The sequence below is a fragment of the Gasterosteus aculeatus genome, chromosome 10 (assembly GCF_964276395.1).
Source record: "Gasterosteus aculeatus chromosome 10, fGasAcu3.hap1.1, whole genome shotgun sequence".
Taxonomy (NCBI): Eukaryota; Metazoa; Chordata; class Actinopteri; order Perciformes; family Gasterosteidae; genus Gasterosteus; species Gasterosteus aculeatus.
Window position 1 is genome coordinate 18,505,223 of NC_135697.1, and position 27,806 is coordinate 18,533,028.

Consider the following 27,806-nt stretch of genomic DNA (forward strand, 5'->3'; position numbering starts at 1 on the left):
GGAGTGACAAACAGCATCAAAAATACACGCTTTCTAAAGTGATTACTCGTTACTTATGACATGAGATATGAATTTCAAAATATAAGATGAATTTTATCTATTAACAACCCTAATATGCAGCTACTCTTAAACATTATATATATATGTTTTCTTACACTTTGGAGGAGCATGGGAGCTACACACCACAACTTTTACAAAGTTTACACACAAATACACAATAACTCAGATAAAAACATGGCCTTTAAATGCAGAAGCTCCACCCACAAATAATAAAGTAAAGATGAATCAATGACAAAGATACACAGAGAATTGCACAATAAACTTCTAACCCTCTATTGTTTAAGTCAAAAAGCACCTTCATATCCTGAACAGAGAGAATGATGTCACAGGTTAACGTCCAATACAAGAGGACGTTTTAGAATTGTTTCTCCTCCTTTAGTCCATCTTCAGTCAGTGTCCTCTCATTCACGCTGTCCCGCCACTCCTTCACCACCTCGTCCACTGCTGTCCTCTATTTAGTCTCCTCCTCTCCTCTGTGTGACCCTGTCTCCTCCTCCCCCAGCAGCCAGAAGGTTTTCATGCTTCCTTTTCCCTTCATCTCGATTTCTCCTCTGTATTCAAGCTGAAAACAGTTAAACTCCTTTAGAACCTCACGAGTCGCCTCGGACACGTGAATCCTGAGAGCTGAGGACACAAACATCACCACAGCATTATCAGACCAAGAAAAACAACATCAAACCAACAAGAACATCATCACAGCAAAATCATCAAAACAACAGCATCAAAACCACTACAAAGAACCACAAAAACAACATCAAAACAACAACATTCTCAACAATATATAACTCATTTAAAAGCCTGAGGGCTCCTGCACGAAACCGGGATACGGGATTCATCCGGGACATTCAGGTTATCCTGATGAATTTAGCCAAGTAACCATGGTGATTTCTTCTTTACCTGTTCCTCGTACGTGGTTCAACTAAGGCGATCGAATGTCCCATTATGTCGCTCACATCACCGAGATGATTGACATCTGGCTATCTCGGTTCCTCGGCGCTCAAACCGCGTCGTTAGTTTGAACCAGATGTCAATCATCAGGATAATCGTCTTACGTCAGAAGGCGGAAGAGTCGATCACCGAAAAAAGGATTTTTGAACAGTCCAACGGCAAATAAGAGCGTCTTTTTTCTCCGCTGACGAGCAGGAGATGATCATGAACACATATGAGGAGATAATACGTGAATCATCTCCTCATTTCTGTCGAATGAATTGACCGTATTGTGCATCTTTTACGTTGTTCATTCTGTACGTCCATCGCAGTCTGTCCGTCCCGGTGAGGATCGTCCTCTGATTCTCTGAAGGTTTCTTCCCTTTTCCCCCTTGGAAGGGTTTTCATTGTTTGGGCAGTTTTCCTGTGCTGATGTGAGGGTTTCGGGACGTATGTGTACAGACTGTAAAGCCCTCTGAGGCTAATTTGCGTTTTTGGGCTGTACAAAATAAAATTAGTTTATTTGAAACAACAATAACATCATCCGAACCACAAGAACACACAACATGATGAACACAAAGATAATCACAACCACAACAAAACATCATCATGCAAAGTACACGAACATCACAACATCATCAAACTACGAGTCTGTCTGTTTGTGTGTCTGTGAGTGTGTCTCTGTGTTACCCTCTCCATTGGACTCCATGCGAGACGCAGTGTTGACGGTGTCTCCAAAGAGACAGTACCTGGGCATCTTCAGCCCGACCACACCTGCACACACTGGACCTACACACACACCACACACACATGGTATCTACCTCGCAGTATTGGTGTCAATGGTATCGTCACACACTCACACACACACTCACACAGTCCCACACACACACACACAAACTCACCGCTGTGGATGCCGATGCGGACCCGGAGCTGCTGATTGGCTCGGTGTCGGACCCTGAAGCTCTTCACCGTGTCCAACAGAGCGAGGCTCATGCGGGCCACCTCCCGCCCGTGTAGCTTCCCGTTCCTCACCGGCAGGCCGGACACCACCATGTAGGCGTCACCGATGGTCTCCACCTTGTAAACATCGAAGTTGTCGATGATGGCGTCAAAGCAGGTGTAAAGGTCGTTCAGTAAGGTCACGACCTGCATGCAGCAAAGACAAAAGAGTTTTTATAATCCATACGCGTAAAAAATAAAAACTTCCCTGTGAATCCTTTTCTTTTGTGCACGTGTGAGCTCACAGCGTAACCTCTGTAACTCTGTATGTTGTTCTGTTGGGTTCTACTGACTCTAATTTGGTTCTACTGAGTTCTACTGGCCTGTAGAATAGAGGTCAGTAGAACCCAACAGAACCAATGTGGTTCTACTGACCTATAGCGTAGTAATATTGGGTTCTACTGACCTCTAATGAAATTCTATTGGGTTCTACCAGCCCATCAGTTCCTAAAGTTTCATTTTAGGCCACGCACCCCCTTCTACATCCCGACGGTGTTCTTGCAACCCCAGTCCCCCCCCTAAGAAAGGGGGTGTCTTCATGCTGCTGTTAAAGGGTGCAGTGTGAACTAACAGAGGGACACTGACTCAAACAAACTACACTGAAACACTGCAATGCAACTTTCAATGAATTACAGTTAGGTCACTTTTAAACACCAATAAGGATGGCAAGGACACACACACAGAATGAACCTATAGTTTAACAATTCATTTATAGCAGGTACATTAATTCAACAACAACATGTAAAGTTAAACATCACAACTGATAATCAGAGTAAACACAGTAAACTACGTGAAGAACAATTGGTGGCACATGCGTAGTCAGAAACAGATATTAATAAAAAGGGGAGGAGTCTATTTGAGGATTTCAGGTGCAGCGCAGGTGGCTCAGTCTGGGGGGGGACAGGCAGCAAATCACCGTCAAAATTCGAGAGCGCGAATCAGGTTGATGCGCGTAAATTAAACATCCGTCCGTCTCATGCGAGATATTTGCTCGCTCGCGGAGCGTGAACTTCGTTGCTCGCGAGGTTAATCTCTGCTCGCGCTCGAAGGAGTTTTCTACGCGCTCGCTGTTGTTCTTTTTGACAGTAAGGGGGCGGAGCAAGTCACCATGGTATCTCTACATCTGATTGGTTAACAACCCCGTCTTTGGATTGGCTGGAGTGATGCATCCACACAACTATAGAAGCCCATTTCCGCACTAATGTAAAGGGATAAAAAGTCGAAATTATGAGATAAAACGTTGTAAAAATACAAACGCCACCTTCGGTAACCGTAGTGGAGCGTAGATGACAACCAGCTACAACCATCATTTACCATCATTACCGGCAAATTAAGAGCAATGCGTCCAGCTCGCAGACCGGTCCGTCAGTCTGAATCTGAATATCTAATAACTTTACCGAACGATGGAGGAGCCTGCGCAGATCTTACCTCATTATTTAGATTTTCCAAAAATCGATCCGTATTGAAAGTTGGCAAGATATTCACAGATTCGGACTTAATTTTACCAATACGGAGCGGTCTGCGATCTGGACGCATTGCTCTTAATGTGCCGGTAATGATGGTAAATTATGCTTGTAGCTGGTTCTCATCTACGCTCCACTACGGTTACAGAGAGGTGTCGTTTTCGTCAATTTTCCTCTTGCGCATCACTAGATGCCCCACAGGGGTACCCACACCACACATTGTGGTTCTACTGGGTTCCAATGGGTTTGACAATAATGTAGTTCGCTGGGTTCTACTGACCTGCAGTGGTGTACTCTCAGCCGACATGGCGGTGAAGCCGATGATGTCACTGAAGTAAATGGTGACTGAGTCAAAAGCTTCAGCTTGGACTGTCTCACCTCGTTTCAACTGCTCGGCTACTGAGCTGAAACACAAAACCATGTAAATTAAATGTAGTATTACGGCAGTATTACTTAAGAACATGAGGTAGTATTACAGTAGTAGATGTATTACATTACATGTAAGCTGACGCTTTTATCCAAAGCGACTTACAATAAGTGCACATACCACAACTACAAACATACAGAAACAAGAAAGTGCAATTTCCTCAAATAAGCCAATCTACAACTCGCTGTAGATAAGAACCATTATAAGTCCAATGTAAGTGCTCCAGTTAGTTAGTGTGTTAGTGGAGGTAGAGTCTGAAGAGGTGTGTCTTTAGTCTGAAGATGTGAAGGCTCTCTGTGGTCCTGATGTCTTCAGAGACCTCCTTCCACCATTTAGGAGCAGGACAGCAAAGAGTGGAGATCTAGTCCAGTGTTTTGCTCTCAGTGAGGAGGAACAAGCAGTTTATCACATGCAGAGCGGAGAGTGCGGGTCGGGATGTCGGGTTGGACCAGGTCCTGGATGTAAGCTGAACCCCATCCATTCACAGCATGGTACGTGAGCACCATGTTTAGAACTGGATGAGCCACCGGTACCAGTGAAGAGAGCGGAGGAGTGGAGGAGTGAGGGAGAACTTAGGAAGGTTAAAGACCAGTGGAGCTGCTGCATTGTGGATGAGCTGCAGAGGTGGAATGGTGGTAGCAGGAGACCAGCAGGAGAGAGTTACAGTAGTCCAGGAGGGAGATGACAAGAGCCTGAATCAGTACCTCCTTCTGAGTGAGAAGAGGACGTGTTCTCCTGATGTTGTAGAGCGAGTATCTACAGGATGGTGTTGTCAGTAATGTTGGAGTCAGGGAGAGTCGGCTGTCGACGTCACGCAGAGGTTCCTGCAGTCAAAGTGGACGTTAACACGGAGTCGCCAAAGTTAACAGTCAGGTCCCGTGTAGGAGAATCTTTTCCCAGAAAGAGAAGTAGTTCAGTCTGTCGGGGTTGATTTTCAGGTGGTGGGCGGATCCACTGAGAGATGTCAGTCAGACAGGCAGAGATCCGAGTGAGGGAAGGAGAGAATTAGTTGGTGTCATCGGCATCGCTGTGGTAGGAGAAGCCATGCGAGCGAATGACAGAGCAGAGAGAGTTGGTGTAGAGCGAGAAGAGGAGGGGACCCAGGACGGAACCCTGAGGAACTCCAGTAGTAAGAGGACAAGGTTCCGACACAGATCCTCTCCAGGTTACCCGGTAGGTGCGTCCGTCGAGGTAGGACGAGTGACGGCAGAGAGCAGAGCCTGAGACACCAAGTTCCTGAAGGGAGGAAATAAGGATCTGGTGGTTGACTGTGTCAAATGCAGCAGAGAGGTCCAGAAGGACGAGGACAGAGGACAGAGAGGAGCTCTAGCAGTGTGGAGCTGCTCTGAGACAGCAAGGAGAGCAGCATTGAAGCCTGACTGGTGGGGGTCAAGGAGGTTGTTATGGTGGAGATAGGAGGAGAGTTGGTTAAAGATCACATGTTCAAGGGTTTTGGACAAAAAGGGAAGAAGAGAGACCGGTCTGTAGTTGTTTTCTTCAGAAGGGTTGAGGGTAGGTTTCTTCGGGAGGGGGTTGACTCTTGCCTCCTTCAGAGAATTGGGAAAACAGCCAGATAACAGAGAATAGTTAATGAGACAGGTGAGGAAAGGAAGAAGGTCAGGAGCGATAGATTGTAGAAGATGTGATGGAATGGGGTCAAGAGGGCAGGTGGTGGACGCGCAGAGGTTACTAGGGTAAGAACTTGGTTAGGCAGGGGGGTGAAAGAGGAAAGTGAGGGCGATAGAGGTGAAGTCAGTGGGACACTGACTTAGTAGGAGGTGGGTTTGAGAAAGAGGAGCGTATGTCAGCTATTTCTTTGGTAAAATAGTTGACAAAGTCTCCCGGAAGAAGGGTGGAGGGGGGAGGAGGACTAAGGGGTTCAAGGAGGTTGGAGAAGTCAGAAAATGAAGATTGGATTCTGGAAGAGCTTTTGGCAGCAGAGACAGAAGCAGAAAAAGAGGAGAGAAGAGATTGAAACTCAAGCAGGTCATCAGGTCGTTCCTTTCCGATGCTCGCATGGCGGCTCTCATGGCACTGGTTCAGACCGACACGGAGGGGATTTACCAACCCGTCGGGTCATAAGAGGACAGAGAGTCTAGAGAGGAGGACAGAGTTGAGAGGAGAGTCTCTGCAGCAGCGTTCGGATGAGTGAGAAGGAGTCAGTAGAAGGGAGAGCTGATAGAACAGAGGAGGAGAGAGGAGGAGAGAGGAGGAGAGAGGGAGGAGAGAGGGAGGAGAGAGGAGGAGAGAGGGAGGAGAGAGGGAGGAGAGAGGAGGAGAGAGGAGGAGAGAGGGAGGAGAGAGGGAGGAGAGAGGAGGAGAGAAGTAGAGTGCCCCACCCAGTGACCAGATGTAGAGTCACAGTGAGGTTAGAGGTAGCGCAGTTTCTGGTGAAGATATAGTCATTGTGATTGCCAGCTTTGCCGGCTGATGACACCAGCCTTCACATCTTCAGACTAAAGACACACCTCTTCAGACTCTACCTCCACTAACACACTAACTAACTGTAGCACTTACATTGGACTTATAATGGTTCTTATCTACAGCAAGTTGTAAATCGGCTTATTTGATGAAATCACACTTTCTTGTTTCTTGTTCTTCTGAGTTTGTGTCCTGATGGTTGAAATGTTCTTATTGTAAGTCGCTTTGAATAAAAGCGTCAGATAAATGACATGTGATGTAATGTCTGGTTAGGGGCATGTAATGACTGCTGGATAGCAAAGATTAAGTCTGCCTTGTGAGTAGCTGACTGGCAGAACCAGAGATATACTGGAGTAGTATAATGTAGTAGTGCTGTAGTATATTTACTGAGGTAGTAGTAGTGCTGTAGTATATTTACTGAGGTAGTAGTAGTGCTGTATTATATTTACTGAGGTAGTAGTAGTGCTGTATTATAGTTACTGAGGTAGTAGTAGTGCTGTAGTATATTTACTGAGGTAGTAGTAGTGCTGTAGTATATTTACTGAGGTAGTAGTAGTGCTGTATTATAGTTACTGAGGTAGTAGTAGTGCTGTAGTATATTTACTGAGGTAGTAGTAGTGCTGTAGTATATTTACTGAGGTAGTAGTAGTGCTGTATTATAGTTACTGAGGTAGTAGTAGTGCTGTAGTATATTTACTGAGGTAGTAGTAGTGCTGTAGTATATTTACTGAGGTAGTAGTAGTGCTGTATTATAGTTACTGAGGTAGTAGTAGTGCTGTAGTATATTTACTGAGGTAGTAGTAGTGCTGTAGTATATTTACTGAGGTAGTAGTAGTGCTGTATTATAGTTACTGAGGTAGTAGTAGTGCTGTATTATAGTCACTGAGGTAGTAGTAGTGCTGTAGTATATTTACTGAGGTAGTAGTAGTGCTGTATTATAGTCACTGAGGTAGTAGTAGTGCTGTATTATAGTTACTGAGGTAGTAGTAGTGCTGTAGTATATTTACTTAGGTAGTAGTAGTGCTGTAGTATATTTACTGAGGTAGTAGTAGTGCTGTATTATAGTTACTGAGGTAGTAGTAGTGCTGTAGTATATTTACTTAGGTAGTAGTAGTGCTGTAGTATATTTACTGAGGTAGTAGTAGTGCTGTATTATAGTCACTGAGGTAGTAGTAGTGCTGTATTATAGTTACTGAGGTAGTAGTAGTGCTGTAGTATATTTACTGAGGTAGTAGTAGTGCTGTATTATAGTTACTGAGGTAGTAGTAGTGCTGTAGTATATTTACTGAGGTAGTAGTAGTGCTGTAGTATATTTACTGAGGTAGTATCTGGTAGAGCAGAGCTTCAGCCTTGCGTTTCTCCTCGTGATAGGCTTGAGTTCGTTCCTCCACCAGCTCCTCCAGGTTGTTGGCGTACTGCTCCATACGAGACAGAAGGTTGTCCAGGATGTTTGAGCCGTAACCCCTGAACAGACAGGTAGACATATGGACAGGTAGAGAGGACAGACAGACGGACAGGCTCACTTGTCGCCCTCTGCACTCTCTTCCTCTCACCTGTCGCCCTCTCCCATGAAGCCTGCCTCTCACCTGTCTCACTCCCCACACCAGCCTCTCTCTCGCCTGTCTCCCTCTCCCCTGCCTCTCACCTGTCTCACTCCCCACACCAGCTTGTCTCTCACCTGTCTCACTCCCCTCACCAGCCTCTCTCTCGCCGGTCTCACTCTCCCCTGCCTCTCACCTGTGCTGCTTCCTCAGCAGCATCTTGATGCCGTTGAAGTCGGGTCTCTCGTTGGGCTCTTCGCTCCAGCAGCGCTGCATCAGGAGCCCGAGCTCCTCACTGTGACTGTGGAGGCAGAGGGAGGGCCTGAGGGCCGGGGCACCACCATGAACCACAGCCTGGACAATGTCTGAAGTGTAGGACAAACATCTATCGTTATGAACTATTAATCTATTTATATAAATCTATTCATCTTTCATGCAAATATATAACACTATTACTAAAAGCTACTACAATGTATAATACGAATAAATGAAGTCAAGCATTCTGATTGGTTGAGAGTGAGTCACCTTATTGAGCCATAATGTACCATATCTGTTGACATTGACCTGAGCGTTCCATATTAGTGCGCACTCAAAATAACAGTTTTGCGCGACCGCTAGCATTTCATTTTTTAGCTTGGTGGTGATTGCTGATAAAAAAGACTGGAAACCCCGCAAATGACCGTTTGGGGCAGTCCGATCTTTCGCAACCAATCCAGTCCACCTTTTAGCCAAAGAGGATAATTCAAGGGGACCTCATGAGCATTGTGAATGAATGAGATTGAGGAGCGAGATCAAGCAAGGAGACCTGGGATGTGTTCTGACGCACAAATTAGTGTCGATCTTGTAGCTAATCATCAACAAACTTCTGGTGCTAGAACGTGATGTTGCTGTTTGTCTGTTGCATAGCAACATCTGCACTACAGGGACTATTTTTTCTTGGCTACTGAAATGCGATACACAATGTTTGGCAGCTATTTTGTGCTGAAAGGCAGCAATTTACTTACTAGTATATGTAATATTGCTTTCAACTGTATTATAAAAGCAATAAGGTACTTGAGGCGGTACTTTATTGTCAACAATGTTATTGTTGGAATGCTGCTTCAGTATTGTTCTTCAAATCATTAATCAACTTCTTCTTTCTTCTTCCATTTCTTCCGAGGCACCTTTCAACCTTTAAACTCCTTCAAACCATTCAAATATTTAAATGTTCAGCTCCTTCCGGACATTTCTGCTTTCAGCGTTCTACCTCTTATGCTTGAATTTATATAAATTAAAATCATAAACTTTTTAAACATGGTTTTCAAATGGTTTGTTTTCAAATCCTCTTAAACTTCTCCAACTTTCACATTTTTCTGCTTCGTCAATCATTCAGCTACAGACACCATTTGAACTTTAAAATGTTGACAAATGTCTGAACTATTTTATAAACAAAAATCTATTCTACTTTTTTCATAATCACTGATTATGTTTCATTAGTTTTTCGGTCCGCCCGAGAGTGAGACAACCTCTGCCAAAAGCCCCATAGGCTCCAATGCAAATCTGCTGACATATTTCTCCAAAAAAACATAAGGTACACGTTTTGTAAACTGCCAGTAGAGCCGTATTTATTACCGGACAGACATATAAAGCACATAGTCATGTTTGGTAGAGTCTTGGGTCTCGCAAAATCACGTTATTTTTTAGATAGCCATTATAGTTTTGCGCTAAAGGACATTTGTTTGAGGTGTGGATTCTGTGTAACTCGCTGTCTGTGTCTCTGCCCTTTGTGCAGCTCGTTAATGAACCCAGGTGTGCCGTTACCGTGGATACACACACACACACGCACACAAACGCACATACACACGCTGCAGTCTGTGTCGGTTTGTCTCCCACAGCTGAACCATAATAGCTGATTAGTGAAGTCACATGACGCAGATATGCTTTCTGTCAACAGCTGTCAACTGCCCCCCCTCCTGACTCTTAATCACTCACCCTCTCTCCCTTCCTCTCACCTCTCAACCCCCGCCACAAAAAGTCCACCCCCGTCCTCAATTCCTTGCCCCCCCCAGCCATCTTACCAACCCCCCCCACAGAAGTGTCCTTCCTTTCTCCCTCACAGAGCCCCCTCTACCCCATGTTATGTTCACAGATGGGACATCTGAAGCCCCTCACAGCCCCCCCCCCCCCTTCCTGCCTTCTCCCTTTCAACTCTGCCCCCCTCCCATTCCCATAATTAAAATTAAAACCCCATGGAGGGAATTCTTACTGTAATGTTTCTGACGATTTCAATTTATTGCTGAGGAAAAACAACAGCCCCCCCTGTGCTCATCCAATTCCATCATTTCAAAATAAAAGCCTCAATGATAATCTATATGTTAGTAATCTAATCTATACTAGTACTACAACTAACACTACTTGTTTTTTCTACTGCTATTGATTCTAAAACTACTTCTTCTAGTGCTAGTACCACAATTACAAGTATAACTACTACTAACTACTCCTACTAATATTACTACAAAAATACATTTTTTTAAAATTCTTCTCAGTGTTTGTCTTTAATGTATTTCCAAATGTATTTCAGTTTCTCCTTTTTTTGTATTTTCAGCAGCTTTTTAAAATTCATTTCAGACTTTCTAATTTCTGCATTTTCAGCAAATCTATCGAAATTCCCTTCAGTTTCTCCCATTTCTGTATTTTCAAAGTTTTTCAAATTCATTTCAGCTTTCAGCATTCCAATGCATTTTCTGCAGGAAGTGCATTTTCTAGTTGTCAATAAAGGGTTTGCCAACACCCTTGAACAGTAACATTGTTGTCAAAAACATACAGCCTCTCGTACCTAATGGCTTAAATATGTTTTGAAATAATTGCATATACCGTTATAACGTAACAGTCAGTGAACATCATTGTGAGTCAACTATTGAGTCAATTATTTCCAGAGGGAGAGGACACACACTGAACATTTGTCCCCTGATCTTTGAGGATAAACACACTGAACATTACAGTGAGTCCCATGGTTTTTGTCTCCAGAGGGTAAACGCACACAGACCATGAATGAGACCCGTGGTCTTTGGCCCCCGAGGATGAACACACTGACCTTTCGGGGTCATAGTGAGTGAGTCCAGGTAGAAGACTCCTCTCAACAGAGCCACCTCATGCAGGATGATACTAAAGCTGTAAACATCTCCTCTCTGAGTCCCACAGGGGGGGGCGGTGTCTGTCCTCATTAGCTCCGGAGCCGTCCACAGTTTACCTGTGGTGTGGGACGGGGGAGGGGCATTTTAAATATGTTATTGAAATGTCTTGATTATATATTTTCTGCAGTAAAATACAACATTAACTTCACAGAGCAGAGCATATAAATCCTTGAGTACATTGAGTTTGTATCTAACTCAGGTACTTGTACGTCACACACGTGTATTAGTGTGTGTAGTGTCATACGTGCATAGTAGGCGTATGTGTCCTCTGGAAAGCTGGAGGGCCGAAGACTTTCCAGACCATAATCAGTGATCTTCACCACAAAGCGACCGTCCACCACACAGTTAGAGGACTTCAGATTGCCGTGGGACACCATGACGCTGTTGTGGAGGAACAACATGCCCTGACAACAACAACACATTACACTTCTGATGATACTCGAGTTAAGTTTACTATATGCTGAGTATGTCCATTATGAGCACCTGCAGTATTGGTTGTAATGGCTTCAATGGCTCTATTGGGTCTAACGTCATGGCATTACTCACCATCACTCGTCACTTTGTCACTTGTTCGATAGTGCACTTTATTTATTTAATATTTTTTAACTTTTAAATATTTTTAATTTTTAACTTTAACTTTATTTTATACTAACCCATAGCCTTATTCTACTAACCCATTGCATTAGCATTTCATTTTATTTTATTTCTTGTGCACTGCTGTCTTGTCGTCTATTGTCATACTGTCTACTGTCACGCACCAACCGCCAAGTCAAATTCCTTGTATGTTCGACATATTTTGGTTTCCTGATTCCTGATGCTTCTAATAACAGTTAATTGCTCTACTGGCTCAGTTGGTTTAAGTGATATTACTGGTTTCAATTCTAATATTTCTGATGGATCTGATGGCTCTAATAGTGCTGATGACTCCCATGGTCAGAACAGGCTCTGCTGCTTCAGATGGCTTTGATGGTGCTAATGGTTCTAATGAATTGGATGACTCTATTTTTTAATTCATTGGTTTAAATAGTTTAAATGTTTTTTGAAATATCACTGGTTTCAATGTAAAGTTTGTGGTGGTTCTAATGGCTCTAAGGTCTTATGGTTTTAATGCCTGTAAAGAAGAGGATGAAGAGGATGTAGGGAGTGATTTTCTCTGTTGCTCCGCCCCCCCCCTGCAACCAAAGGCCGTTACCTTGACGATGTCATTGATGAGAGAGTATCTGAACATCCAGTCCAGAGTGATGCTGTCGCTCTCCATCAGGTCCTGGAAGACACACACGCAAACCCAGAGACACACATACACAAACACACGCACGTACACAAACATACACAAACACACACGCAAACCCAGAGACACACATACACAAACACACGCACGTACACAAACATACACAAACACACACGCAACCCAGAGACACACATACACAAACACACGCACGTACACAAACATACACAAACACACACGCAAACCCAGAGACACACATACACAAACACACGCATGTACACAAACATACACAAACACACACGCAACCCAGAGACACACATACACAAACACACACAGAAATACACACGCAAACACAGAGACACACATACACAAACACACACAGAAATACACGCGCAAACCCAGAGACACACAAACACACACAGAAATACACACGCAAACACAGAGACACACATACACATACACACACAGAAATACACACGCAAACCCAGAGACACACATACACAAACACACGCACGTACACAAACATACACAAACACACACGCAAACCCAGAGACACACATACACAAACACACGCACGTACACAAACATACACAAACACACACGCAACCCAGAGACACACATACACAAACACACACAGAAATACACACGCAAACACAGAGACACACATACACAAACACACAGAAATACACACGCAAACCCAGAGACACACAAACACACACAGAAATACACACGCAAACACAGAGACACACATACACATACACACACAGAAATACACACGCAAACCCAGAGACACACATACATAAACACGAGCACGTACACAAACAAACACATGCACAAACACACACAGAAATACACACGCAAACACACACACATACTGTGTCATTATGATGTAGCCTTATGATGACTGACTCATTCACTCAATCAAATTACATCTCGCTGTTTGAGTGTCTGTGTGTGTTTGTTTACACTGTGTGCATGTTACTGTGTGACAGAGTGAACGCATGTGTTTGTTTGAGTGTGTAATGTGATAAAAGTGACTCACAGCTGCTTGCTCCTGAACAACAGAACTGATTTCTGAATATACCTATATATATATCTGTTTGTATTTAGAAATATCTATTATATCGCGAGATTCACCCTAACGCAAAAATGTTTAAATCTTTCTTTTTTTTGTGGCTCAAGGTGGGGCCACGCCACATTGCCCTCTATGGACCAGCCACCACTACATCCGGGTATAAGGAGGTATAAAGGGATGACGAAGGGATATAAGATGGTATAAAGGGATAACATATGGGTATAAGGAGGTATAAAGGGATGACAAAGGGATATAAGAGGGTATAAAGGGATGACAAAGGGATATAAGAGGGTATAAAGGGATAACATATGGGTATAAGGAGGTATAAAGGGATGACATATAGGTATAAGGAGGTATAAAGGGATGACAAAGGGATATAAGAGGGTATAAAGGGATAACATATGGGTATAAGGAGGTATAAAGGGATGACAAAGGGATATAAGATGGTATAAAGGGATAACATATGGGTATAAGGAGGTATAAAGGGATGACAAAGGGATATAAGAGGGTATAAAGGGATGACAAAGGGATATAAGAGGGTATAAAGGGATGACAAAGGGATATAAGAGGGTATAAAGGGATGACAAAGGGATATAAGAGGGTATAAAGGGATGACAAAGGGATATAAGAGGGTATAAAGGGATGACAAAGGGATATAAGAGGGTATAAAGGGATAACATATGGGTATAAGGAGGTATAAAGGGATGACATATAGGTATAAGGAGGTATAAAGGGATGACAAAGGGATATAAGAGGGTATAAAGGGATAACATATGGGTATATGGAGGTATACAGGGATGATAAAGGGATATAAGAAGGTATTAGGCAATGACAAAGGCGGGGTGCCCTCACCTTTTCTGTCCACAAGCTACTTCTCAATCAAACATGTAATGGGGATCTACGTCGCCCCACCCCTCTGTCAGCGGGTCCGTTCGGCTGACTACTATATTATTAAATATTAATAATAATAATGATGAGTAGTAGCAAAGGTTGCTTTTGAATGACATTAAATGTGTCCATTAGTAAGTTAGTTTTCCGTTCGCTCCCGATCGACCTATTGGGCACCCGTGGTATAAAGGGATGACGTATGGGAATAAGGAGGTATAGAGAGATATAAGGATATAAGGAAATATATAATGATATAAAGGGGGGTATGAGGAGGTGTTGAGGGCAAAGCGTTCGGGGTGGTACCTGCAGGCTGCCTCTGGGGCAATACTCTGTGATGATGCACATGTTTGGTGGATCAATGCAGGCACCAATGAAGCGCGTCAGGTGTTCGTTCTGAACATCTCGCATCTGTTAGAGCACAATGGTCAGTTAGTAGGTAGAAAGGTAGATTGGTCTGTCTGTAGGTCAGTTGGTAAAGCAGTTGATCGGTCAGTTGATCGGTCTAGAGTTCTTACATGTTTTAGCTCAAAGAGGACCTTCCTGGTCAGTTCAATACGTTTCTTGTTCATATACTTGATGGCTGCCAGGTTTCCCTGCAGGACACAAAACCAGTATTTATTACATCAGTCAGGGTGTCAGATGATGTCAGAGGGTGTCGGATGGTGACAGATGGTGTCGGATGGTGACAGATGGTGTCAGAGTGTCAGAAGGTGTTGAATGACGTCAGAGGGTGTCAGATGAGGACAGAAGGTGTCAGAGTGTCAGGTTGTCGGATGATGTCAGAGGGTGTTGGATGGTGACAGATGGTGTCAGAGTGTCAGAAGGTGTTGAATGACGTCAGAGGGTGTCAGATGATGTCAGAGGGTGTCGAATGATGCCAGATGATGTCAGAGTGTCAGAAGGTGCTGAATGACGTCAGTGTCAGATGGTGATGGGGGTGTCGGATACTGTCAGTTGGTATGAGATGGTCTCTGGTGGTGTAGGATGTAAGATTAAGCAAGATGGGGTATGATTGTATCAGACCTTGTAGTATCCGGTTTTGGTGTATATCTGGAAGTTCCCCTCCATTGTCATCAGTGAGCCACAGTTAGAACCTTTCTGCAGAGAATCAGGATGAATAAGTACGAGAACCCATTTAAATGAGTGTGTGTGTTAGTTGTTACCAGTGACATGGTGAAGCGGCTGCAGTTTGGTGTGTGTGTGTTACCAGTGACAGGGTGAGGCGGCTGCAGGTTCTCCTCAGGACTAAATCTAGGTTGCTCATCTGGACATCGTCCCATGAAACTCTCCACAGCTGAGCCGCCAGCTCGCTCTCCAGCTTCAACTTCCTGTTCAAAAGACAGGTGCGGGGTGGGGGAGGACATTCTCGTGAAGTGAGGACATTCTAGTAAAGTAACAACATTAAGTTACATTACAGGTCATTTAGCAGACGCTTTTATCCAAAGCGACTTAAATTACACTTTAAACACATGGCTTTTTCACATTTTTGCCCGGGAAACAAATTAGGGGTTAGGTGTCTTGCTCAGGGACACTTCGACATGGAACATGGGGCAGCCTGTAATCGAACCACCAACCTTGTGCTTCCCAGCACACCTTCTCTAACCCCTGCGCCACGACGACCCCAGAGTTAGAGTGAAGACATTCTAGTGAAGTAAAGATATGCTAGTGAAGTGAGGACATTCTAGAGAAGCTGTCCGTGTGTAGAGTTTCTCACCTGTAGATGAAGACAGTCACCGTAACAATGATTACGAAGACGAAGCAGATCACTATGGAAACCATCTGATGCATGGTAACTGTACCTGTAGAGGATGGACGGACATCAAGGACAAAAAGAGTGTTTATCAGGGTGATTTTGTTAGAACCAATAAATGTACATTTACAGTAAAATATACCGTCAAAAGATCTAGAAATAAACAAATCCAAAACACTATTCCCACAATGAGGTCCTGGTCTTCTATTCATAAGGCAACGCATGTCTATTTGTATAGGATATTTTTAAGGCAATTCAAAGTGCTCAACATAAAACTATTAATACCATCTAAACATAAAGCAATAGAATATGAATAGTAATTAAACATTCAAGCAGTGAGTGCAGATACCACAATAGCTAAATATACTATATAACAGGGTTACTCAATACGTCGATCTCAAAGGCAGTACCAGTCGATTGCGTGCCATCGATTAAAAAATGACGTCAGGCATGCGCACCAAAACTAATGCTAATTAGCAATTCTTGCTTACTAACGGACGCATTTAATTTCATTACAAAGCAACCCAGGCTGACTCCAGTAAGGTAATGACCAAGAATGTGTGGGATGCTTGTTACGGTTTCCTCCTTCTGACAGATGAGAGGCTTTTTGTTTTCTTCATATCGACTCGTTATGCGCTGTTGAAGCGTGTCACCGCTACTAGTTACCGGTCGCGCCCCCCCACCGATTGCCATGACCTGGTTAGTTGAAAAGTAGCTCGCAAGCCAGAAAAGTGTTGGCACCCATGCTAAGTACCAAATAAATATGATGGTGAGTGCACATATGTATATTTATATACATGTTTACGTGAGTGTTCGTACGTGCGAGGCAGGCTGGTTTGTCATTTTTGAAGCCACACTTGGGGACATCTGGAGGTGGAGAGCCACCTGGCCACTGGAAGCTCCGCCCACCTTGCATGATCAGCTGTTTCATGCTACTGTTGTACACGCACACAACCTGGTAACACACACACAGGTAATAATTAAGTGACGGCGCTCGTGGCGACGACATTGTGACTTAGGTGTTTTACCTGGAACTCGCCAGACTCCACGTCGATGGTGTCCCACACAGCAAAGTCCATCTGTCTGTCCCCAAACTCGTCCATCTCCACTGGACCCATCACTCCTAGGACACACAACCCGCAAAATAACACTGCATGTACCAATTACAATTTGTATAATATGTTCTTGGATAAATGTACGTATATTTATTTTCACGTGTCTCTGCTTTTTCTTTCTGTTTGATGGGCATATGTTTTTTGCTGATTTGTCGCTGCACTCTGACCTTTGACCCTGGTGAGGATGTTGATATTTATTTCATGCTGCAGGAAACAAAGCTATTTCCTGCACAGTGAATAGTCAAGCTAGACATGCCTGGTTTGTGATCTGAGGGGGGGGGGTCACGTGAAAGGAGTCCACTGAGACCGATGAAAAAGTCCAGTTCCTGCAAAGAACCTCTGAATCAATAAATCCAGAGGATTCTACCGATGATTTTTAACTGTAGCTGAATATTAGGGCTGTCAACATAAACTAGTTAAGCCTAGTTTATGCTTCTGCGTTTTCAGAGCCACGCAAGGAAACTCAGACACAAGAGTCCCTTGCGTGTCTTTTCACACCTCCTTGCGTGCTTGCATGTGTCGACCCATTTTTCTACGGAGTCTCACATTTCTGTTTTCACAGCACAATACGGCCGTTATTAAAAGGAAGAATGTTTACGAGAGAACGGATCAGATTGAAGAGCTTTTGTGGGAAGAAATGTGTAAATATGAGCGCTTGTACAAGCCGTCATTGGCGGACTATGAGGACGCCGGATGGCCTCTGATTCGTGGAGGGAGATCTCCACAAACGAGGGGGACAAAGTCGTGGAGGAAAATACGGGACAAATGTGTCCTTGATGAAAAGCAGCAGTGTGGATGCACGGGGCAATAAAGTCTGTGATCAATAAATAAAGCAACCAGCGACTTCCACACACAAAGACGTGACTCTCCAGGTCGTCTTCAACAAAACACGTGACTCCACCTGTTGTTCTGGAGGTGAATCGCTCTGCAACACACGCAGGACTTTACAACCAGGAAGTGAAACCAGAGCGTCGACGCGTAAAGACGCAGAAACACGCGGCGGCCTTTAATCTATGCGATTCATTTGGCTGAGATTAATGCAACAAAATATTTAACGTAACTTTGTGGTTTACTTCTGGTCTTACAGCGGAAACGAAACGGCCACCAACTGCAGTCCGTTAGACACAATAAAGTAAGACAATAGTTCAAGATGCAGAGAGCTTTTTGCATTTGAAGTAAAACCAACAGCGGCCCAACATGCAGCTGAGAGCTGTGCAGAGGAATTCCTCCACGTGTCAAACAGAAGGGGGGTGAGTGGCAAACGGTAGCCTAAGCCTAAGCTAGCCGCTAGGCTAATTCTCAACATCTAACGTTATACTGTGCGGCCCCCAATCTGCAGAGGACCACCGCTGTGTCCCTAAACGTCCTGCTAAATGTGGGGAGACTTCAAACACAGCCGTTGATGGAGAGTTGAGAGAGTCACTAGTTCAACTAGTTCATCCACCAGGTGGAATTCTGCCTCCAAGATGATCACATGTGTGTAGTTTTGTGTTTAAAATAACATTAACAATTAAACAACAGTGTGTAAAAGACACGCTTTCTAAAGTGATTATTCATTATGTTGAGTATTGATATTAAGTTTGTTCCTACAGGCGTCCATAACGTAAACGGTTAACCTGCACTGAATGTGGGGTATTCTTTGTCCTATTCAACGTCCATTAAAATACACACGTTATCTCATGTCCGATCTTTACTACCAGTTGTTCAGGTTCAGTTGTTCAATGCACACCGGAAGTAAACTAACTTGCGTTAACTTTGTTAAAATATTTTCTAATCTTGGCTACAATAAACTGCCGCTTGATGCTTTTATCCAAAGCGACTTACATTGCATTTTCAACCCGTTCTTCTTTTTTTCACTCTTTTGGGGGGTTTAGGTGTCTTGCTCGGGGACATCGGAGCAGCCAGGGTTCAAACCACCAACCAACAGTCTCTACTCCATGCGCCACCATCAAGTACCAACTGTTAGTCTCAATATTATTATACATCATTACATTCGTCTTCATGTTTTCATCATCAGAGGACAGGAAAAGACAGGGGACTGAAATAAATGAGGAACCATGGAGACAAGGACTGGAGGAGACGAGGACCAGAGGAAACGAGGAATGAAGGACATGAGGAGACAAGAACAGGAGATTAGGAGACTGAATTATCTTCAGTATCAGGTTTGGATGTTTACCACTAGGTCTGGGGGTCAGGTTGACCACAGAGCGGCATGTCCCATGTGACTCCGATAGAAATAGAAACAATGTATATCAGGCGTCTTTTCTCACCAGAGAAGGTTCTGTTCCACATCCTCTTGGTCACCACACTTCCTCTGGGCCTCCGGACCGCTCCTGGCTCTGATCCTGTTCTCTGCTCATTTAGGGTCTCATTCAGGGCCTGAGAGTACATCATGACTCCATCATGGAACCCTGCAGCGATCAGGTTATACTGTCAGAGAGAGAGAGATATCACTATATATATATATATACACATGAGTATACTGTACATATATGAATATGTATGTCCATATATATATATATATATATATATATATATATATATATACATATATACATATATGAGTATGTATACATATATGATTTTTTACCAGAGAGTCGTTAATAGTGTAGTTGAATAGTTTCTTTGCATCGTTCTTCAGAGTCTCAACAAACTGACGATATTCTAGATTCTGAGGCTCCAGGTAGGTTAGCACCTTCACACTCTGTCAGATAAACAGGTAGAGACACAAACAGGTAGAGAGACAGACAGGTAAAGAGACAGACAGGTAAAGAGACAGAGGTAGAGAGACAGACAGGTAAAGAGACAGACAGGTAAAGAGACAGAGAGGTAGAGGGATAGACAGGTAAAGAGACAGAGAGGTAGAGAGACAGACAGGTAAAGAGACAGAGAGGTAGAGAGACAGAGAGGTAGAGAGACAGAGAGGTAAAGAGACAGACAGGTAAAGAGACAGACAGACAGGTAAAGAGACAGAGAGGTAGAGAGACAGAGAGGTAGAGAGACAGACAGGTAAAGAGACAGACAGGTAAAGAGACAGACAGACAGGTAAAGAGACAGAGAGGTAGAGAGACAGAGAGGTAGAGAGACAGACAGGTAAAGAGACAGAGAGGTAAAGAGACAGACAGACAGGTAAAGAGACAGAGAGGTAGAGGGATAGACAGGTAAAGAGACAGAGAGGTAGAGAGACAGACAGGTAAAGAGACAGAGAGGTAGAGAGACAGAGAGGTAGAGAGACAGACAGGTAAAGAGACAGACAGGTAAAGAGACAGACAGACAGGTAAAGAGACAGAGAGGTAGAGAGACAGAGAGGTAGAGAGACAGAGAGGTAAAGAGACAGACAGGTAAAGAGACAGACAGACAGGTAAAGAGACAGAGAGGTAGAGAGACAGAGAGGTAGAGAGACAGACAGGTAAAGAGACAGACAGGTAAAGAGACAGACAGACAGGTAAAGAGACAGAGAGGTAGAGAGACAGAGAGGTAGAGAGACAGACAGGTAAAGAGACAGAGAGGTAAAGAGACAGACAGACAGGTAAAGAGACAGAGAGGTAGAGGGATAGACAGGTAAAGAGACAGAGAGGTAGAGAGACAGACAGGTAAAGAGACAGAGAGGTAGAGAGACAGAGAGGTAGAGAGACAGACAGGTAAAGAGACAGACAGGTAAAGAGACAGACAGACAGGTAAAGAGACAGAGAGGTAGAGAGACAGAGAGGTAGAGAGACAGACAGGTAAAGAGACAGAGAGGTAGAGAGACAGACAGGTAAAGAGACAGACAGGTAAAGAGACAGAGAGGTAGAGAGACAGAGAGGTAGAGAGACAGACAGGTAGAGAGACAGACAGGTAAAGAGACAGAGAGGTAGAGAGACAGACAGGTAAAGAGACAGAGAGGTAGAGGGATAGACAGGTAGAGAGACAGACAGGTAAAGAGACAGAGAGGTAGAGAGACAGACAGGTAAAGAGACAGAGGTAGAGAGACAGACAGGTAAAGAGACAGACAGGTAAAGAGACAGAGAGGTAGAGGGATAGACAGGTAAAGAGACAGAGAGGTAGAGAGACAGACAGGTAAAGAGACAGAGAGGTAGAGAGACAGAGAGGTAGAGAGACAGAGAGGTAAAGAGACAGACAGGTAAAGAGACAGACAGACAGGTAAAGAGACAGAGAGGTAGAGAGACAGAGAGGTAGAGAGACAGACAGGTAAAGAGACAGACAGGTAAAGAGACAGACAGACAGGTAAAGAGACAGAGAGGTAGAGAGACAGAGAGGTAGAGAGACAGACAGGTAAAGAGACAGAGAGGTAAAGAGACAGACAGACAGGTAAAGAGACAGAGAGGTAGAGGGATAGACAGGTAAAGAGACAGAGAGGTAGAGAGACAGACAGGTAAAGAGACAGAGAGGTAGAGAGACAGAGAGGTAGAGAGACAGACAGGTAAAGAGACAGACAGGTAAAGAGACAGACAGACAGGTAAAGAGACAGAGAGGTAGAGAGACAGAGAGGTAGAGAGACAGACAGGTAAAGAGACAGAGAGGTAGAGAGACAGACAGGTAAAGAGACAGACAGGTAAAGAGACAGAGAGGTAGAGAGACAGAGAGGTAGAGAGACAGACAGGTAGAGAGACAGACAGGTAAAGAGACAGAGAGGTAGAGAGACAGACAGGTAAAGAGACAGAGAGGTAGAGGGATAGACAGGTAGAGAGACAGACAGGTAAAGAGACAGAGAGGTAGAGAGACAGACAGGTAAAGAGATATGCAGGTTGACAGACAGGTAGAGGCAGTAGACAGAAAGATGGACAGACAGGAACAGTTACACAAAATAGTCAATATCAATAGTCCACAATATTTTACAATAAACCAATAATAACAATGAAAATAACAACAGCAATAAAGCGTCACCCGGAAAGCTTGGCGGGCGGCAAAGTCGTACGGGTCTCCTCTGAACCAAGGGCGGACAGGCCCCCGCCCACCCAGACCCTCGGCAAAAAGATCAATGAAGAAGAAGATGTAGTCCTCCAACTCCACCCCGTCCTTCCAGAACTGGACCATGAGATTCCTGAGAATGTCCCAGGAGCAACAGAGGTACACCACTGAAGAAGAAACCAGGACTGTCGGTTAATCCATCCATAGCACATCTTGTAAGAGCCAAATATGGTTGTGACGTTGGAACTGTGTTCCCCTTTCTGTACACTGAAACACTAATGAGCGTGGGTATTTAGGTTGTGAACTCATTGTGTTTGTCAGGCATTACCCCGAAGGGCAAAGGGTTTTTGACCGCTAAACCGGATGTTGATATCTACAAGGAACAGTGGAACTGCAGAGTGGAATAAATTGGTTCTAAACCGTACCAGTGGATTCAATCTAATGTTCTCTAACGATCTCACACAACATAGCAAGCTGTTACTCCATCTATCCATCCGTTACCTCACGGAATAAGTAGCTTTACACCAGTAGATCTACTGGAGGGAATGAGGGAATGAAGGAGGGAAATATTGTTACTGATTATTTAAACACGCATACACAGACCGTTGGGACGAAAAGAGAGCTGAGCCGGAAGGCAAAGCTCTCGATCTACCGGTCAATCTGCGTTCCTACCCTCACCTATGGTCATGAAGGATGGGTCATGACTGAGAACTAGGTCACGGGTACAAGCGGCCGAAATGGGTTTCCTCAGGAGAGCGGCTGGCGTCTCCCTTAGGGATAGGGTGAGAAGCTCAGCCATTCGCGAGGAGCTCTGAGTAGAGCCGCTGCTCCTTTGCGTCGAAAGGAGCCAGTTGAGGTGGTTTGGGCATCTGGTGAGGATGCCCCCTGGCGCCTCCCTAGGGAGGTGTTCCAGGCACGGCCAGCTGGGAAGAGGCCCCGGGGAAGACCCAGGACCAGGTGGAGAGATTATATCTCTGCACTGGCCTGGGAACGCCTTGGGATCCCCCAGTCAGAGCTGGTAGATGTGGCCCGGGAAAGGGAAGTTTGGGGTCCCCTGCTGGAGCTGTTGCCCCCGCGACCCGACCCCGGATAAGCGGTTGAAAATGGATGGATGCACAAACATAGATCAGTCAGAAGCAAAAAAATAAGTCCACAACTTTGGGAATGGCATAGGGAAAAACAGGACCCCAGGACGGACATAAGGAACTGAGGATGTAGGGAAGCACAGAGGAAACAAAAGAAGGAACCGAGGGCACAAGGAAGGAGACAAGGAACACACCCCGGCCGTTGTCACGGATCTGCTGCACCTCCTCCTTGTAGTCGAGGTTGTCGGCCTGTAGCACACGCTCGCGGATGCTCACGTTGTGTTGGCCCAGCTGTGTGTACAGGCCCTCCACAGCAAAGTAGCACGGCCGGTCGTCGTTGGCGTCCTTGTTGTCGCTGAAGAGGAGCATGGCGTGCTGCCGCCAGCCCATTGCTTCCTGGATCCGAACGCCAAACTCGCCCAGCTTCCGGTGGGTGGGTCCTGTGTTGGTGACCGCTGCGAAGTGCTCGAAGCCCACGGCGCGGGCGCCGGCAGTCACCATGGGAACCTCCCAGTGCGTAGTGAAGCGGGCGACAGGTGAGGACGAGTAGTCGCACCCAGGGCCCACGAAGGCCCACGGATCGTGGGACAGCTTCAGGTCTACTGCCGCAAGTGGCGCCATGGAGTCCGAGCAGAATCCGTCCCGGTTCTCTGAACTGCCATGAACCAGCTGGAGCTTCAGGCCCGGCAGCAGCCAGGGGTCAGAGTTCACCAGCCGTACAGCCTGGAAGAGGGCAGGGGCAACGCGAGGCCACGCCCAAGCGTAATCTGTGTTAGTCAGAGGCAAGATTGCCGCCAGGGTCACCTCCTTAAGGGCCTTGGTTGTGTTGTCTGCTGACCGAGTGCAAGCGGCTATTTGAACGAGGAGGAGGAGGAGGAGTGAGTGGCGGGCTCCAGTGGGGGGGGGGCGACTAGGTAGCATGATGAGCTTGTCAGACGACGTCCTGGGAAGCCAAACAAAAAAATAAAGGAACAAGCATTTAGGATGTAACTTGTCTTTGAATATGCTGAATCAAACTTTTATCACAGCATTTATTAAAACAATTAACTGATCCATTGATTACAATATTAAAAATAGCAGAAGTCGGCGCCGCATTCAGCCTCCCTGAAAGAATCAACGAGGCTTCGCAAACGCTGAAGCTAACGCTTCACTCAACCTCTAGTTAAACAGTCCCTTGTTAGCTACGGCTGCGCTGACCACTCGCCCGTTGTTTAGGAGACAAAGGATCGATTGGCCTCAGCAGAAACTCTTCAAAATGCAAAACAACAACCGCTTGACACCCTTATCAGTAAACAATCACCATGTACTGTTTTGACACCGTGTAGGTACCAGTACCTACATGGTGTGTACCAGTATCTCCACAGTACTAGTAATGTTGCACGGTGTACCGGTACTAACTAATCCTAACCCTACCCCGTACGTTGAAAACAATACGATTTTGAATATTTTTAGTACCGGTACTTCATTAAATATTGATTATAAACATGAACACCCCCAAGCTCACCCATATACAGTCTAACAGGAGTAGCCTAGCCTAGCTTAGCTCGGGTGACCAGACGTCCTCTTTTACCCGGATGCATTTATTAGGTCTGGAAAAGAGGAAATGTCCGTGTAAAAGAGGACGTCTGCTTTGTCTTGTGTTGCACTTGCTTGATGTTTGACTGTGTTTGGAAAATTGTTGACTTGAGTCGCTAGCAAGACATGTCGTTGTTAGCGATGTTAGCAAGCTTGTTATAACACGCTTGGACATTGATGCTAGTATTAAGTGCTCTCGCGTCGACTTCTTTGTAATGTTATTGTGAGCTACAGAGCTGCCAATTTTTCACTAAACCTTGCAGTGAGATTTTGTCGGGGGTGGAGCTCCTGCCGACGGGGGTGTAAGTTACGCTGCATGCAGCAAATAGGGTTACAGATGCGCTATTTACCGTTGGCGAAGTTGGAGATGAACCAGCGCAGATTTTTTTATTGCGTAAGAAATTGGATGTGTGGCATGAGTGTGAAAACATGTAAACGCGCGCGTCACACGGGGAAACCGTGAGAGTTGTCAGCCTGTAGCTTTGTTGGCTAACTTGACAACAACTTTCCTAACAGTCAAACATCAAGTAAGTGCAACACAAGACAAAGCGAGACCGCAAATAAGTTACTGAATAGTCCAGCAGAAATATATACATGCAAAATAACCTACAATTTATGATCATGAGGTCAGAATGCACACAAAATTGTACCAAATAATACACACTTGATGCAATAGGCTACATGCTGGTGGAGCCTGGATCTTGACCTAATTCTTTTTATTTTCAGTCAAGGAATTAAGATAAAATATGAATGTGGGAATATCAAACTCTGTATGCAAGTAAATGAGCATTGTTTATCCCACAGACAGTCAAACAGATGCCAGGTAAAAAAGTGAACTTTACAGATGTTTTATTTATTATCATTGATAAATATTCCAGTATCGTATTTGTGGTATAGTACCGTAAGTATTGGGTACCGTAACATTTGGCAGGTATACTATAGATTTTGGTATCGTGACCATAGATAATATATATAAAGGCTAGATGTCTCGTTGCCGGCCAACAGAGTCGAACGTCCGCACATGGCGGCCATCTTGGTACTTCAACAACATTGTGTTCGTGATACATGTACTTTTTAAATAACCATAATTTGCTCAATTTTCAACCGATTTTTAAACGGTTTGGTTTGTTATAAACGTCAGAGATTTAGTTATGACACTGCATACATAATATGAATAATTATGTTATGCTCTAAAACAGCGGTTCCCAAACTCAAGAATGCCATGGCCCAATTTGAAATCTGAAAATCTTTTGCGGCCCACCCAAACCTTTAATCACAACTCTGATCAAAACATAAACTAGGGATGATTAAATGACCTTAAGAATTTAACCGACTAAAAATGTATTAATCGACAATGTATGTTTTGTAAACCATTTTCTCCGGAGCTCATATACCGTATTTTCCGCACAATAAGGCGCACCTACAATGAATGACCTATTTTAGAACATTTTTCATATATAGCGCGCATCAGGATTATAAGGCGCATACGATCCTGCAGTCAAACGTTTGACGTCGGGGCGGGTGGATGTGGGGAGGTGGAGACGGTGCTTTCAGGGTCCGATCGATGCTGCGAGGTGCGTCCGCTCCCGCCGCCCCCCTCGCCATCCACGCCCTAAATCTTCGGCTGCTCTCCAGCCGCGCCGCCTGCCAAGGGCTGCTTTTAGAATAACTTATTTTCCCCGTTAAGATGGTTCAGCTACTGTAGAGAAACGGGCGCCGTCTCTCGCTCTTTAATCTCATGAAGTGCTCGGCGAGAACGACAGCTTTGTTTCTCCGACGCGCCCTGAAAGCAGCTCCATATCTCACACGCTTGAGCGCCGCTCAGCATCTCGCCGTCGTAGACGAGCTTTGGCATGTTTGGCAGAGCGCCTTGAGCGCCATGTACAACCAGTATGGATCAACCGATTAACCAATTGATCCATATATATAAGGCGCTCCGGATTATAAGGCGTACTGTCGTTTTTTGAGAAAATGAAAGGCTTTTAAGTGCGCCTTGGAGTGCGGAAAATGGGGTATATTGACTTTAATACTACAAGAGGGCGACTCATGTGACATTGTTTTGTTTGGCGGCGCCTTTTGTTGAATAATGACAGGCGGACAAGAGCAGCCGCTTCGAGCGAGAGCCTTATTGTTTTATTATTCTGTTCGTTTAAATTGTTTGTGCTTCATCAACTAATGTTTCACATAACTAATGTGCCGCATCATAATATTTTGATATTAATTTCAAACTCTTCAAAATTGAAAATTAAAAACATTTTATTCATTTATTGTAAATGACCTCTCGGGGCCGCGGCCCAAACTTTGGGAATCGCTGCTCTAAAAAATAGAATAATGTTCTAATATAGGTATTGATTTCCCTTTACAAATATACACCAAGAAATGCTGCATGTTGAAATCCACACCCTGTACAGAGATGTATTTATGACGCTGCATACTTATGAATAATTATAATTATAAACATGGGTTTTCATACAAAAATGATATTAAACAGAACATTATTCATAAGTATGCAGTGGCATAACTACATCTCTGACGTTTATAACAATCCAAACCGTTTTAAAATCGGTTGGAAATTGAGTTATTATTATCTAAAGTACATGTACCACTACCAACACAATGCCATGGGTGAGCGAGCTCCCCCTCCCAAGATGGCCGCCATGTGCGGACGTTCTAGTAAGACATCTAGCCTTTATATATAATATCTATGATCGTGACAACCCTGTGTACTAGTACCTCCACAGTAGTAAAGCATTGATTACCTGCTGCGATCAGCCTGCGGCTTCACGTCCACACAAACACCAGAAGAAGAAGCGGGAAGACGTTTCCACGGCAACAGAACAGAGAAACGAAGTCACATTCCCGGACTCGAGTCCCGCTGCACGTGAAGCGGAGGTCTGAGCGAGCGACGCGACGGGGCACCAGCGGACACGCGCACACTTGCACGCGCTGAGGGGGGTGCGGAGGACATGACTGTGCATGTGCGCATGCCCGTCTCACGTCCCCCCGGACTCGTCGGAAAGAAAATGTAATTACCGTAGGCGGAGGGGGGGCAATATAATATGTTTATGTTCTCTTTGTGTTGTGTATGTACGTGTGTCTGTGTGCACGTGTTTATACGAGTGTTTGTGTGCGAGTATGTGTTTTAAGTGGAAATATAAAGTGTTCCGATTC

General features: G+C 44.6%; 1 protein-coding gene across 5 annotated transcripts; it reads right to left on the bottom strand.

Moving 5' to 3' along the window:
- Positions 1 to 72: 72 nt before the first annotated feature.
- LOC120826810 (atrial natriuretic peptide receptor 1) lies at positions 73 to 27,591 on the bottom strand. 5 transcript variants are annotated; one of them, XR_013450920.1, is made up of 21 exons: positions 27,395 to 27,591; positions 23,255 to 24,003; positions 21,952 to 22,142; positions 19,655 to 19,768; positions 19,335 to 19,494; positions 16,978 to 17,072; positions 16,769 to 16,904; positions 15,914 to 15,998; positions 15,407 to 15,527; positions 15,223 to 15,297; positions 14,715 to 14,792; positions 14,503 to 14,607; positions 12,204 to 12,275; positions 11,256 to 11,415; positions 10,912 to 11,067; positions 8,035 to 8,203; positions 7,584 to 7,761; positions 3,730 to 3,853; positions 1,890 to 2,133; positions 1,678 to 1,776; positions 73 to 684 (listed from the first exon to the last, which is right to left on the bottom strand). XR_013450920.1 is itself a non-coding variant. In XM_078081085.1 (21 exons), the coding sequence occupies exons 2-21, from the start codon at positions 23,979 to 23,981 to the stop codon at positions 512 to 514; spliced, it is 3,231 nt and encodes a 1,076-aa protein (XP_077937211.1). In that variant the 5' UTR covers positions 23,982 to 24,003; positions 27,395 to 27,591; the 3' UTR covers positions 73 to 511. The 5 variants fall into 5 exon arrangements, 3 of the variants coding, with proteins under 3 accessions (XP_077937211.1, XP_077937213.1, XP_077937212.1); XM_078081085.1 differs by having other exon boundaries at positions 7,615 to 7,761; XM_078081087.1 differs by lacking the exon at positions 7,584 to 7,761.
- Between the last annotated feature and the right edge of the window lie 215 nt (positions 27,592 to 27,806).